At 45.1% G+C, this 15,495-nt stretch overlaps 1 protein-coding gene and 1 non-coding gene across 2 annotated transcripts; one reads left to right on the top strand and one right to left on the bottom strand.

The window, feature by feature from the left end:
• Positions 1-1,858: 1,858 nt before the first annotated feature.
• Positions 1,859-6,166, bottom strand: LOC100826798 (guanosine nucleotide diphosphate dissociation inhibitor At5g09550). The gene is made up of 13 exons (XM_003558178.4): positions 5,783-6,166; positions 5,155-5,217; positions 4,906-4,989; positions 4,714-4,821; positions 4,459-4,631; positions 4,230-4,341; positions 3,273-3,353; positions 3,133-3,195; positions 2,933-3,034; positions 2,716-2,840; positions 2,361-2,571; positions 2,208-2,282; positions 1,859-2,092 (listed from the first exon to the last, which is right to left on the bottom strand). The coding sequence occupies exons 1-13, from the start codon at positions 5,867-5,869 to the stop codon at positions 2,033-2,035; spliced, it is 1,344 nt and encodes a 447-aa protein (XP_003558226.1). The 5' UTR covers positions 5,870-6,166; the 3' UTR covers positions 1,859-2,032.
• Positions 6,167-11,406: 5,240 nt separating this feature from the next.
• LOC100825858 lies at positions 11,407-14,313 on the top strand. The gene is made up of 3 exons (XR_002964113.1): positions 11,407-11,665; positions 11,797-13,660; positions 13,747-14,313. It is a non-coding gene; the product is annotated as an uncharacterized LOC100825858 (transcript).
• Positions 14,314-15,495: the final 1,182 nt, after the last annotated feature.

The raw sequence follows: 15,495 nt of genomic DNA, 5'->3' as shown, positions 1-15,495 counted from the left end.
CTTCTCTCTCTCATGTGGTACCGCTCGATTAAGATCTGATGATCAATCATGTTGACTGATCTCTAACAAATCAGGCGTTTCTCAATAGCATAACCATATGTATAATTGTTAGCTATAAATGTCATATTTTATTAATACCTGACTCACATCTTATTATCATGTTGCTGCCAAAATAAGTGACGTGAAATTGTATTTCCACGTCACTTATTTTGAAACGGAGTGAGTATTTAAATTATTTTATTCTTACTTGAATCATCTTATTGTACTTGCAACATGGATAAAGATAGAAAAAGGCATAAAAAGACGTGCACGAAGCGAAATGTAGTTGTGCTCATGGACAGTGTAGATAAATTAAGCTTTTCTAATACTCCCTCCGTCCAACAAAAAATGTCTCAACTTTGACTAAATTTGAATGCATCTATATACTAAGTTATATTTAGATACATTTAAATTTTGACAAACTTGAAACATCTTTTGGACGGAGGGAGTAGGTTCTTGACGATGCGCCGCACAACGCACACTCAAGCACATGTTTAAGAATCTCTCGCAGTCGGAGATCACGGTCTGATCTTTGTAAGCTTTATAATTGGGCCTCCCAAAAAATACCTTGTATATGTTGTATACTTGGAAACATCAAACATGTAACAAGATACTGTCAACGAGGGGACATTGGTTACATCGTAGAAAAATGCCAGCTCGATGGATACTAGAAGCACAGCAGAACGTATTCGCTGACCAGCTCGATGGCGAAAGAGTCAATACATATGGACATACCAAGATTAATATGTTGAGTACGATATACGACGGTAAAATTTCCTGCCAAAAACTACATATACCCTGCCGGCCAAGACAAGAATACAAGATACGTTCTGCTTCATGAGACGTGCACTAAGTTTCCTTTTTTTTAAGAGCGTATACGTGTACAGCAGCGGCAGCCCGCGTACTAGCAACGGACCGGCAATGACAAGGTACGTTCCGTGCAAGCAATAACCAACTTACCCTCTTTCTAACTGGACGGGTCAAATGCACATAGTCACAAACAATACACAATAAAAAATTAAAAATAGATTCAGTTTTGAGGCTACGGTACGACAATATGCAAACGGCGGTTAAACTCTTGTACCCTGTGGTTATCTTTCTTGAAGCACCACACTTTTGACCTAACCTGCCAAAGGTAGCAATTTTTGCTGCTGCTTTTCTGACCCCTAATAGATCGGTTGGCTCCAACAAAAAGGATCCTAACAGGATATGGGTGTCATTTCAAGATGCTAGTGTAGTGCCTAGCTTGAAACTAAATGATTTGGTCCATGATGGTGTGTGTGCTGCTAGCAGCAAGATAAAGGCTGTTAGCCTTTGATCCTTTACCTTAAATGTTTAGAGCCCACACCACATCATTTTCTCTCTAGCCTTGATAAAGCTATTCATTAGATTGAGTTTTAAGTCTGCTACTACCAATACTATGAGTAACATGAGAAACTATTTAGGGTTATCAACCACAGGACTGAACAATATATTAAAGACTCCATCGGTTTTCTTCCTCCCATCATTTTTCCTCTGTCATGCATCCACAATTATTTCTTTCTCAGCTCATGAAAAGTTGGAAGCGTGGAGAGACAGCAACATCGTGCACTTAATTTATCCTACTGTCATCAGTACAAGAGGTAGATGAACACTAGAATAGAATAATTCTCTCCCCAAATCCCAGAGTCATTTACTTTTCGCCTTGACCTTTTCTTCGAAACGGAAAAAAGAAAAACTAAAAACAGTACAGGGGCCTGCTGTCTGGACATATGTGCTGCAACACATGAGGTTTGTTGAGAATGAGCATACATGAACAATGCAATTTGTACTCCCACACTCACTAGTGAAGACATGTGAAGATTATTAGATATATAATATAAATCCATGATACTGTACTTTGTTTCAGAAAGGACAATTGGAACCCCAAAATCAAGTAATGGATTAGGGAAACAGATCCATCTAAGAATGCATTAAGAAAGAAAAATGAAAATTGTCTATTAGTAACAAATGTTCAAGCAGCTTCAGGTTCAGCAGCACTGGCAGCATTCAGATCCACAGAAAGATCAAGATCCTGCATTGAACCGGTGCAAATTATTACATTACTAAAAAAACATTTCTGGCCGAATGCTTCTTTGCTCTTATAATAATCTACTTCAGAATGAAAAAAATAAACTAGTGCAGTTTACCTTTCCAGTGATCTTGCTGTACAAAGCAAGCACATCCTTAACCGTTGTCTCAAAATGGGTGGTCGCATCATAGCTCTGCAAAAACCAAGGATTATGAACACTCCTGTAGTGCTGTCAAGTGTAAAGGAGCAAGCTGTGGTTGATTAGACTTACATTTGTCAGGAAACAGTTGTCCTCTTCAGGAGTATTCACAGGTTCGTATCGATCATAGATGTCAAAGAATGTCTCCTCCACGGGGCCAAGTAGATCAATCCCGGGTTTCAACTCGATCTCAGGCTTGTCAGTCTCAGCTTCGGTCGACACGAAGGCGATGAATTTGCCTTTCGGCGCAACGTTGTGAGCATATGAGCAACAGAACACGTACCTGCAAAATAATTGTGTCAGGTACTGCTATTACACTTAAAAGCAATATCACAGCAAGCACCAAGTGAACAGTAGTACAGTACTCCATGTCTAATTAAGATTGTCTTAAAAGTCCATTTTTTGCATTTGTTTTTAAATTACATACATGTCTGATTTGCGCTTCAGCTGTTTCTTTGGGAGGATAATCTGCACAGAGTGAGAATCCTTAGTGTCAGGAATCGGATGCTTCATTATGCATATCGCACGTGCCACCCTTCCAACCTTCTTGACCTGTTCATCATTTTTGAAGTACTTCAAGGTCATATACTACCACAAATCTGAATCTGAAATGTAATGCTTGCAAGTCACAAAGGTATGTGTACCTTGTCAGTCAAGTACGAGGGGTCACAAACAACCTTCTTGCATTTTGCAGTCTCCCCTTCGGAAGTCACACCAAATGCTTTACCACTCTCATCAAACTCAACCTGCAAACAGTTGCCAAATTTAAGCATGTTGACTGAAGATCTAGAAACTAGTCTTGGAGCACTGTCGAGTGATGAACTGTCTGGAAAAACTCAGTTACCTTGCATTCTGGTTTGTTGAGCATGTATGTGCCACCATAAACAGCGCTCAGACGAGCAAAGGCCTGTTACAGCATTCTCAGTATGAGTTGTAATAAAGTTGAAACATGTATCAATTCCTGATAAATTGACATGGCCATACCTGCGGGAGCTCTCCTAGCCCATACAAAGGGTAGATATAAGGTGATCCACCTTGGAAGCGTGCCAATGATTCCGCATATAGCTATTGAAGCAGAAGACCAATGTGAGGATCAGATTTTAATTATGTTTTTGCTCCATATGTCACGATATACCTATTGTCAAACTATCTATCATGTCTTCTGTTTCACCTGCATTGCATATCTTCAGCTGAAAGCTATTTCACGTGACATGACAGATAATATATATCATTTTCGTATCGAAATTTTTTATCTGTTAAGTCATGTGTACAGCTAAAGATATGCAATGTGGGTGTAGAAATTCTCAGCTAAAAGTGTGTCATGTGGGTGAAACCATGGTGTATATCTTATGATGACCGGATGATCCATATTTTGGTCCAGGAAAATAAACCCTGAAGTTTTGAACATTATCAGAGCAACGTGATCAATCATTTATATAGGTAAAGCAATGATGAAGTTGAGTGGTCACAAAGTCAAGAACAACTAGCCAGGAACTGAAACTAGCACATGAATACATGCCATTTTGAAGGTCGTTTTAATGAGCATGTGTGTAACCTAATGTTTGTTAATCTTAATCATACTGAATAAAGATGAGGACCACAGAAATGAGAGAATGCAATAGACACTAATAACAAGAGAAGGAAATACTATGGGACAGGTATCATTGTTAAGTCTTCTATTGTCCAGTTGGACCCTTAGCAGCAACTTCAATCATGCTCTTATTAAGGTGTACAGTGCAGGTCATATCTAATCTACCTTTCAATAATACAGTTAGGATCTTCTCTACTTTCATAAAACAAATGGTCAGGTCAGGATCTTGAAGACTTGAACAACTACTTCCCAGATGCATATTGAATTCAGCAATGCATGGTTGTACAGTAGTGATCAAAATGTATGCTGACTCCAAAAACTTGTTTGTTTAGTTGGTGGAAATATAGTACCTTCATTCTCTTGACAGTGTCAATTGCAGGCTCATCCAGATAGTTGTCATCCCGGTGAAGTGCTAATGCATGACCAATAAAGTCAACTGTGTCGTCCTCCAGCCCATACTTGCTGATCCAAGCAATCATAGCCTTTGCATTAGGAAATGATGGCCAAGTACAACTTGGTTTTCTACTTTTTGTTCACTTCACAGAAAAAAAAAATGTAACACAACCGAAAGAAACTTACGAGATGACCTCCCTTGTCGTGACCTTGTGCAGATCCAGGCCTTCGTGTGACTTTGGGTCATCCTCTTCATAATCCTGAACGTAAATGAAGAACTTCCTAGCACGCCGCTTTTCAAACAGGCCCATCAGGTTAGATTTCAAGGCTTCAACATCGGTTGCAGGGACTTTGTGGATCTACCGGCATCACCAAAGAGGAATAAGAACATCATATGTACATGTTTAACAATCGTATCATATCTGAATATCTGATCCATACCTTCCCATTATTGTACACGAAGCTGCCATCCACGGCCTTGAAGTTCAGATACTTTGTCACGCTCGTGCGGATCAAAACACGGACCAATGCTCCATTGGCCATCATGAACTGCAAACTCACAATTTACAGTGATCAACAAAATATCAAAAGTATAAGAGATCAAATGAGCAGATTTTGCAGGTGACATCAGACCTTGGGCACCATGTCAACATTGTATTCCTTGCTGACACCCAGATGGTCAGGAGTGCTTTCGCTGCCTTTGAATCTCTTCCATATCTATCGAGCAAATGGAACAAAACATTGGACGGCATAACTTTACATTCACGGAAATTTATGTCATTTTTTGTATTTTGGTAACATGACGACACATTCTGACTACAGCTCTTCCAATAGCAGCTGCGTCAAAACGGAAATATCAATGCAAGGGTCATGTTACAACACCTTCGTCAGATTAAGGGATGTAGATTCTCCTCCGTAGTAATCATTCCTGTCCATGTGAAGAACCTGCTCATAGACATTGAAGTAACAAAAATTATGACTTCTGAGTTCAAAGTGTGCATTGTACCCTTGTCAAAAGGGGAACGTTTAGCCTTTAGGATAACGTGGTTATTATTAATCAATATTGTTTTTCTTCAAAAGGTTGATCAGTTCACTTTTTTTTATGATTTGGATTTGAGATCACTGCCTGCGCTGTGAACTGATGCAGAAGCTATATTATCAGTTTACAACGACATGAAAAAAGATTAAATCGGTTTGAATCAGAAGGTCTATCTTGAGTTCTTGACCATAGTTATAGACAATTCATGAGAGAACATTCGCTATATCCTAATTTAACAACTTCAGGGGCATCCTAGAATCAACATTTCCGTTCCGTATTCTAACAACTGTCCATCGTAATATCTTCTGATCCTATTCCTACATACCCTTACTGGACAATGGTGATACACCCAGCCACGTTTCCGATTTGATAATGCCAAAATGCACACATTGTCATGGCCTCATGGGACACAGGAGCACATGAACAAATTAGAAAGGGAACAGAAGGTGACGTCGACGGATCCCATCTCACCTTGAGGCCATCGACGGAGAGGAGGCCGCTGAGGATGCACTCCTTGAGCCCCGTTCCCAGCACGATCACGTCGTACTCTTCATCCATCTCTCCAAATCCTCCTCCCCCGGTCCACCAGATCTCCTCCCCTCTCCTTCCTTCCCCTTCCCTTGGCTGGCGAGCCTCGACCTTTCTCCTCCTCCTGCCGGTGATCTCTTCCTTCTCGGCTCATCGCGCGTATATATGGAGCAGCCCGACAAGCGCGGCAACGCGCGCACGTAGGCATCGCATCGGTCGCTGCTTCCCCCGCCAAGATGGCGTCGAGGGCTCTCGAGGCGGTTGCGGGTTGCAGCGCCCGGCGAGCGCGACGCGTGGCGCGCCGCGGCCGTGTTCTCCGGGTCGCTCGCTACTCCTTAGTGTTTAGCCTCGCCACGCTCACATGGGCTCAGGGAAACACGGCCCATCAAAGCCAGGTCGCTGGTGTCTTCAAATTTTTTTCCTCTGCGAGAAGTCTTCCGATTTTTATTTTTTTGCGAACATTGCGAGAAGTCTTCCAATTTTTCATCTTATACGTCCGTAGCTCATGGAGCTGCAAATCTGCGACCCACCTGCGTGTATACTAACAGTATGAAAAATAATACTCACTCCGTCCAAAAATAAGCGATAAATTCAAGTCACTTACTCCTTAGCATTACAAATCCATAACCTATTCAGTATCCAAAATATAATAATAATAATAATCTACTGATCTCTAAAACAGACAACTTACACATTCGGAAAAAAAAACTGGTTCAAAGAACTGAAGAAATTAAGGGGAGCGGACAATGGGCGCGCAGCACAAGAGATCGCACCCAGAGTTAATTTACTTTGGTTCGAGCCGTAGCTTGCGTAAAAGATACAGTAATCTCCTCTCTCTTAACTAAGGGTCCCGTCAGTCAGTTTAGCTAGCACATTTAAATTCGGCTGATGTCTCTCGTCTTAGATCTATAATTAATCACTCCGATTCATATTAATTGTCGAAATATTATATGGATCTAGACGCGTTTTGACATAGATACAGTCATATTTGGACAAATTTGAATCAATAAATATGAATCAGAGGAAGTATAAGTTAGTTACAGTTTTGAATCGTTCGGATACCCATCACAATTCATGGTATAGAAATTTAAACTGGTTTTTTCTTTCTGTTTGTCAGTGGCTACTAGTAGCTTTTACTAGTTCCTTTGATCTATCTAGTTTCGCTGGATTGGATTTAACCGGGTCAGACTTGCTCGTTGCCAAATCAATGCATGCATGGGATTTAGCACAATATGTTTTGACGGGATGTGCACAATTCTTACGCAACATAATGACGCCAAAGCTTGGCCAAAATGGCAAACTGTACCATGGATCTCGGCGCCGACACGAAATCGCAGGGAAATTTGTGTTGCGCTTGCGGGTAACATTGGTGAAACCTCAGTTGGAAAATAACCAAAACGCCACGTGTACCACGGACCAACTACCCTCCGTTCCGCTTCACCCGTGCGCCAGTCTATCACGGTGCTGCTGGCCTGGTCAGCACTCAGCACGGACAACAGCAAGAAACTCTCTCGATTGCATCTCTTGCGTCTTCCCCCAAAAAAAAAGATTGCATCTCTTGCAGGTTTTGCTCACCACCCGCGCGGCAAAGAGCGATGCCAACACGGTCCTCGAGTCTGTCGAGATCCACGCTCCCTTGTTCCAAGTAGTTTTCCATCCCCCATTTGCTCCCTCGAAGCGCAAAGCCGCTCCTCGTCGATATATTTGGCCGCCGCGGCCAGCCGGCCGGTGCCCCGTCGGCCAACGCGGGCAACGGGACACGATGCCTCCTGGCGAGTTCATAGTGGCACGAGCCGATAGTTATATTCTGCCGCGTCAGCAGCCTGAATGATCCATTTTTACTACAGTATATATCCATGATCCCGGGCAGGCCATATCTGACGAAGCACACAGCGTTAGCGAGAGGCCGTTAAGCGAGAGCACTTGAGCCCTTTCACTTCTTCTTTTTTGCGACAACTTGAGCCCTTTACCAGATACGGCCTCCCGCCTCCGGCCGCCGTGGACTTTGGAGAGAAAAGTACACCCTTCTATACGATCATCTTATCACGGAATAAATAAAGAACTAAATAAATCAACATCTTGTCCCAGAGCGCCGGAGCGGGTGTCCCTTTTGTTTTCTCGCGCGCTCTCCATGTCGTACACGCCAGCCAAACCCCGCCGCTAATTCATATGAAAAAAAATCTCTCGTCGCAGAGATAAACTCACAGGATGAGAAGGAGACTGCAAGAAAAATCGCTCCTCGTGCAAGCGCGGCCACAAGCTGCGGCTTGGCGCACTGTGTGACGTGAATGGCCTATCGGTCGATCCAGCTATCCAGCGGGACGCGCCGTGCGCGTGCAAGAGCAGCATGCCGCGGGCCGGCCGGGCGATACCGCGTGAAATGAGCGGCTGAACGAGCCAGTTGCTTCGCTTGGGAGCCAAGGCCAGGGACGCTGAACGATAACTCAGGCCGACGTGCAAGACGTGTTGTGAAGTCGTCGTGGCAGTGCGTGCGGACATTAAGCGCCGACCGGAGTGACGTACGTGTTCGCCAATTTTCGCGGGTGTGGTTTTTTCGCAATACATGGAGCTTGGCAATTTCGCAAGCGTATTGGCACTTTTGGTTTTCCTCTCGTTTACCTGCTTTTTCCAATGATCTAAACTTTTGGTGGCGTCAACCGTCCACTCTGTGACCGTCAATTTCTCTTCACAAAAAAATATACTCCTAGCATATATCATCGGATAGTTGAGGAGTTATGGAGCACAACATCAAAAGGGGAAATGCCATTGTACAGACTAGAAGTTATGACCTTTGGCGATTTTCATGACAATGTAAAAAATACTACTTTCTTCATACAAAATCTGCGACAAATAATTTGGCCGGAGGGGAGGGGTACTAAGAACGAGGTGTCCATTCTTACGTTGTTTTGATTGCAGACGATTTTAGAAATTTAAAATCTTATTCTCCACTGATCATTTATCTAAGAGTATCTTGCAATTGTAGTGCCCTAAATGTGGACAGAGAGACCTGTTGCAAACAGTCGCTCCTGTTCTTGTGACACCCTTAGCAACTTATCAAGTGAAAACAACATTTTATTCTTACGGCCATTAAAGCATCAAAATTCTTGTGAAACAGTCGATGGACACCTTGTTACCTTTTGTTGAGAATATGGGTAATTTTAGTATTAATTTGATTTCTAAAAACATGCCATGTAAACTAAATCAGGCCAGATCATGCAAATTAGATTGTAACACAACAGTAGACGGTAGGATAAAACTTCTATCTCCCAACAAAATAGATACCCAAACCATGACAATAGAAAGAGTAAGATGTATGTATGCCGCTGGAAGAAGGAGGTGGTGGTAAAGCACCATCGTTGCCAACCCCGTCGACGCCACCCGTGTCACCCATGTTGATGAAGATGTCAGTTGGTTCCGCGTTTGTTCTGTCAGATTCAGGTATTTTGCCATTCAAGGAAACAAAGGAAAAATATGTTCAAAAGTTCCGAGAGGCTTCCAAAACACATAGAAGGGCTAAGCCAGAGAGCGCACGAGTGTCCCACGTCCCCTTTTCATGCACCCTGCCCACGGTGCACCAATAGGGCACGTGGGTCCTACATATTTGCTTCCTTTTCTGAAGGTGACCTTTGGAAGGCAGGTTAGATGTAAAGTTATTAAACCACCATTTTCTCATATTTTTCAGAGTTATGGATCTTTGTTGGCATATAAACAATGACGGGAGGCGGAAGCAAAAATAAAGAAATCGTCCTAAAGGATAGATCCAATCTAGAGGAGGTTTTCGATTCTCCACATAACCAAGAAGAATAGAAGAGAAAGAAGGAGAAGTAGGGGGGCCTTCCCCTTGCTTACGACGACACTAGAGCGCCATCAGGGACATCGTTTTCATTGCTAGCATCACCATCTTTGTTTTCCATCTAGTAGTTTCTCACTTGTTGAACCTGTATAATTCATCGTTTGCATTCGTACCATGATTTTTTTTTTCATGATTTAGTAATAGTTTGTTCTCCTAAACTAGTTTGTTGCTAGTTGCGAATGGGCTACACTATATCTTGATTAATTAATGGGGACGATTAATACAAAACTTTATGTTAAAACTGTACGCGTAACCCCCTGTATTGCACATTTACGCTAGGAAGGACGTAAACTTCATCCTAACGAATTTGTTACTGTTGCTGCTTGCCTACGGCCATAGTCTGTTTTATCTATTACTATCTATTTTTTTGACTGGAAACTCTATTACTATCTATTAAATTGGAGTTGGTGGTGAGGACCGCGGGCGTTGCCCGTAGTTCGCCTCGCTCGCCCCAAATCCCTCGCCCCTCTCTACAGTTCTTCCTCCTCCTCTCCAAGTCCAACACGAACTCCCCGAAAAAAACGCTCATCACGACCTCACCCGATCTGTCTGCACACGCCTAAGATCCGTGCTGCTACTGTCTCCATCGCGGGTGTTGTAACTCTTCCCACCTGCCGGCGGCACTGCAGCCCTCCCGCGACGCGGCCACCCTCTCCTGGCGCCGTGCGTCGAAGGCCTCAACAGGAGGAGGAGAAATACCCTTCCCCCGCCTTGGTCCCCTCCGGCGTCTCTTCTCCCCTCTGCAACCTCCTCGTCCAGCTTAGATTCGTCCACGAGTAGTTGCGAGCCGAAGCCCATTGCGCCGCCCGTCGGCTGCTTCCGCACGGGCCGCGCCGCCCCGACGCCAAATCCTCGCCGCCCGCTGCCACCTACCGGACCTTCCCATGTGCTTCCAGGTGCCTAGCGCCCACGTAGACGTCACACCTGCGGGGGCCCGCACGGGCTCTCTGTTGTGCATAAATCCCCATATTGGTTGACTCGAAAGAAGATTAGACGAGATGATTTTTGTTTGGTGTGTTGAGTTTAACAGAAGAAAAATCATTTTATATTGCCATGCCTAGACATTCTGGAGTTTTTTGGGCAAGGAAATTGGTAACATGCATGGATTTAATGCTAATGGGATGTGTATTGGACGTATGTCTTCACAAATATCTTATTTAATTTTGTGGATGAACTACGCTTGCCGATGTACAACTCGACCCTGCCTATCGCTGGTGATGGTTCATAACTAATTATGAACTGCTTAAAAGTTTCTCAAATATCAATATGTCTTAAATTTCAGTCCTACTGATTGTTCATTGCTAAGTTGTACTTGATCAAAAAAATATGCAGTTTTGGTAAAATTTGAATGGATGTTCTTGTTGATCTATAGCATCACACGGACTCTTATGGTAGTAATCTTAAAATAAGTCTGCTGTTTTGTATTCCACCCTCCAAGCAGAATCCAAAACAAATGAAGTTTTGGAAACGTTGCACCCCAACCGAGACTGCGAACAGAGGGGGAGGGGAGAGGAAGGGAGGCCCAATTCATCCATCCACGGATCCAATCCAACCGCACGGCACGCCAGAGCACCACCGCTTTTCCGCGTCAAATTACGGGCGTGCCACTGCCTTCCTTCTCCTTCTCGTCGCCTTCCCGATCCAACCCGAGCCAATCCGCCTGCGCACCAAGCCGTCACCGTCAAGTAACGGCCCCCCACCCTCCCCTCGTCCCGGCTCCTTCTGGGGGAGGGCGCCTCTCCTCCCCCGCCCCCGGTCTGCGCCCACCGTGGCCTTTAACTCCCCCCTTCCTCCGTTACCGTCTCCCTCCTTCCCACCTCCCCCACCCGCTGCTCATCAACACGAATTCGATTTGATTTCGATTGATTGATTGCAACTTTGCTGCGAGGAGGGGGGGAACAGGAGGTCTTCGCTAAGTTCCTGGTTGTTTGTTCTTCGATTTGAGAGTCGCGGACTCCTTGGATTTCCTCTAGGTACGTGGCGTTCCTGCTGTTAGATTTGCTTGGGGTCGGATCTCTCTGTTCCTGTGAATTGCTGGGATTTTTTTTTGTTGGATTTAGGTTTTTGGTGGGAGGTTGATGTGGTTCCTGTGTGTGATTTGCAGGGGGGGAAAGGACCCTATCTTCTCTCAGCCGTGGAATGGACGCGAGGGAGGTGTGAAGCCTGGTTGTTAACTGATGCTCGTGGAGAGATTTGGGGGAGAGGAGCGCGCGGTGAGGAGGCGGTGGAGGCGGAAGCGCCGAAGGGTTGGACACCAGCGCAGCGACGGACGACGCGCAGTCGGCGGGGGACGAGGCCTCGAAGAAGGCTGCTCCGCCACTGACGGCCGCCGACGCTGCCGCCATGGGGGAGTCGCTGCTCACCGCGCTCTCCATGGATACCGCCACGGCCCACCATCCGCACCAGGGCCCCTCCACCTTCCTCTCCATGGACACCGCCTCCCACGACGATTTCGACCTCTTCCTCCCGCCGCCGGGGCCCTTCCAACGCTGCCTCCATGCCGCGGCGGCCGCCCCCCCTGACATCAACCTCCCCCTCGCCGCTGACCCCTCCCCTCCCCCTCCCGCCCTGCAGACAAACACTCTCCATGAATCCAACGTAGACATGCTAGATGTCGGCCTCGGCTGCCCGCAGCTCTATGACTCAGACTCGCCTGCTGCTGCTGGGGTGGCCTCTGCCCCAGTATCCACAATGACAATTGTCCCTGTGTCTCACACAAAGAGCTCCGGTTCCAGCGCCGCACGCAAGTGCGTGAAGCGGAACGATAGCATCTGGGGTGCATGGTTCTTCTTCACCCACTACTTCAAGCCGGTCATGTCGGCTGATAAGGGTGGCAAGTCAAAGGCAGCCACGGCCGGTGTGAATGGTAATAATGCCACGCTGGATGCTTTCCTGGTTCAGCACGACATGGAGAACATGTACATGTGGGTGTTTAAGGACCGGCCAGAGAATGCCCTGGGGAAGATGCAGCTGAGGAGCTTCATGAATGGTCACTCACGCCTTGGTGAGCCGCAGTTTCCTTTCAGCGCAGACAAAGGGTTTGTGCGCTCACACCGGATGCAACGTAAGCATTATCGTGGGCTGTCAAACCCCCAGTGCCTTCATGGGATTGAGATTGTGCGGACACCGAATCTGGTGGGTGTGCCTGAGGCCGATCTGAAGAGGTGGTTTGAGCTCACCGGGAGGGATGCCAATTTCTCGATCCCCACTGAGGCGGGTGATTTTGAGTCATGGAGGAATCTTCCGAGCACAGAATTTGAGCTCGAGAGGCCAGCAACTGCTGCTCCAGCAAAGAGCACCGCACATGGCCATCACAAGAAGTTGCTGAATGGTTCTGGTCTTAACCTGTCAACACATGCATCGAAGCATGGTTCTGGGGATGGTTTGGACATCTCAGCTGTGTGCCATAAACGCCGAAAGGATTCCTCCCCCTCTGCCATGGAAGAGGACTGCAGCAATTCAAATTCAGACAAGTTGCAGGACATGGATGTAAGCCACAGCTTTGAGCCATCATGGATGAATGACTTCTCTGGTGTAATGCGCCATGCTTCTGGGCCAGTAACTGCTGCAAAAACAATATATGAAGATAGCAAGGGCTACTTGATCATCATTAGTCTGCCATTTGCTGATATACAAAAGGTGAAGGTTACATGGAAGAACACTCCCACAAATGGGATCGTTAAGATATCATGCACTAGTGTTGGTCGGATGCCAGTCCTGAAGCGGCATGATCGGACCTTCAAGTTGGCGGATTCTTCCCCTGAGCATTGTTCACCAGGAGATTTTATTAGGGAAGTTACATTGCCTACCCGGATTCCAGAAGATGCTACTTTGGAAGCATACTGTGATGAAACAGGAACAGGTCTAGAAATTATTGTTCCTAAATACCGTGTTGGTCCTGAAGAACATGAAGTTCATGTGTCTCTGAGGCCCCCCTCATCATGGTGTCAATGAAATACAACTTCAAGGTGTGTGATAGATGTTCATGTGGTAGTTAGAAAGTCAATTATTGAAGCTGCTCTTGACTGATCTCTTCCTGTCTGCTAACCTTTAGTTTGCGAGGGGACTTGCTGCGGATGTTACCATGCAACAATGCAGTTCAGTTTTGCTAATTGTGATGGAAACAATCCTAATCAGTTGAAGCATTCTGGTAATTGGGAGTTGATAACTGCAGCACTTCAAACATTTTAGGAACATGCTATAGGTCACAAGGGACATTTCTGGATTACTTGCTTTGTGTCTCATTATCTTTACCGTGGAATACATTATGTATTACCGTTTACTTTTGTCAAAGTTTTCTTTGTATGAAAGGCTTGCCGCTTGTTTGGTGTGCTTCCATATGTGCATTACTGCGGTGAACTGTATAGGCACTTATAGTCAATTTCCATAGGGGCGAGAAGTAAGTTTGTGGGCATTCTTGGAAACTTTATCTCATTTGTTTGATGGGAACTAGGAAAGGAGTTGACAGTGGGTTTGTTGATGTTTTAGGGAACTAGTCTTTTGTTAGCATTTGAACGTTTTCCAGGAATTACTGGAAGGCAAGTGTAATTGATTGAAGCTACCAATGTAATCTATCTGTTATCAAATATCAACATAGACTAGTGTTATCAGTTATGACTTACTAGAGCACTGCTGTAGATTTAACTCCAATTCCATATGCTTCAGTTACTATCTAGTAATATCCATGGTTATTGTTTTGTTGTGTTCAACCTCATGAAACATCACTCTGAAGATTTCAGTGACACATGGAGTTGTATTTGCAAGGATCAGCTTTGTAGCTAGGGATATTATCTGTAGCATGTCCTTTTGTTCGAATTTACCTATTCCAGTGTCTTAAGTTTGAAGCAAACCTCGTTAACTACCGAGAATAGTCTTGTTCTTGCTCGGTTTTCCCTGTTTTCTGAAAGTGACAATTATCCCATATCACCTCTGGCACGGGGTCTAAAACCTGCCAGCTGCTCGTCCTGCATGTTCCTCCGCCCCATTTTTATCATTCACATCATTGTCATCTTATCTTGCAAGTTGGTGGGTTTTGTGATTTTTTCCTGTTGGGGCCAAGCGGTTTTAATTATCGACTGATTGATCTTAAATGACGCAGACAGCCAGTCATTTCTGGTCAAGTTGCATTTTCTTTCCTTGTACGCCGTCTCCCTCTGCTCTGCTGCTCCGGTGGTGCTAGTGCTACAGCAGAACGCATGGATACGGCCGACGGGCGGAGGATAACTGGATAAGACGTAGTACGCCGTTTGCTCCTGAAGGATCTTGCACATCCCCACTTGTGATTATAATACCAGCTCCGTTTGCCGGGAGATAATATTAATCATTTGTTAACCCGAGCCTGGTTGACCTGCGAGGTCGAGGGGGCATCGCAAGAGGTTGCGATGTGGCAACTTGACGTCGCCGTTTTCTTTTATCTTTTGCGTTGTTGTTGTTGAGCGTATGGACGTATGGTGCGCCCCCTCTTATCTGCGTGTCATAGTTGATAAGCCGGCCTTTCCTCGTCCCAATGGGCGCTTTATTTGGTGCAGTAGGGGTACTATTTGATAAGCTTTCAGATTGTTGAGTGCTTATTTCGCACTGGTCTCCCCTGTAATAAACTAATGGAGTAATGCTTACTTTTCTAGTTGCTGCCTGAGTTTGGATAAGCTCTCAGCTCCTGTGTTGTTCTGGTTTTCCTTCTCTATTTTTTTTATGTGTGTGAAGAAGTGTTTTGTTTTACTTGTGGGCCAACTCAAGACTTTTCTTTTGATTTTGTTTGCTGATACCATCATTTTTGGGAGTAGACGGAAGTTGTACAAAGAAA

This window comes from Brachypodium distachyon, chromosome 1 (genome assembly GCF_000005505.3).
Source record: "Brachypodium distachyon strain Bd21 chromosome 1, Brachypodium_distachyon_v3.0, whole genome shotgun sequence".
NCBI lineage: Eukaryota > Viridiplantae > Streptophyta > Magnoliopsida > Poales > Poaceae > Brachypodium > Brachypodium distachyon.
Note: the sequence above shows the minus strand (reverse complement) of the source record. Positions and strands in the feature narration are given on the sequence as shown.

Bases quoted from the DNA above. Each gene is read 5' to 3' on its own strand.
- LOC100826798 (XM_003558178.4), bottom strand. From the start codon at position 5,869: ATGGATGAAGAGTACGACGTGATCGTGCTGGGAACGGGGCTCAAGGAG. The intron at 5,218-5,782 runs GTGAGATGGGAT...GTCTATGAGCAG, and splicing joins TCTCCGTCGATGGCCTCAAG to GTTCTTCACATGGACAGGAA. The intron at 3,354-4,229 runs GTACTATATTTC...CTGCTTCAATAG, and splicing joins ACACTGTCAAGAGAATGAAG to CTATATGCGGAATCATTGGC.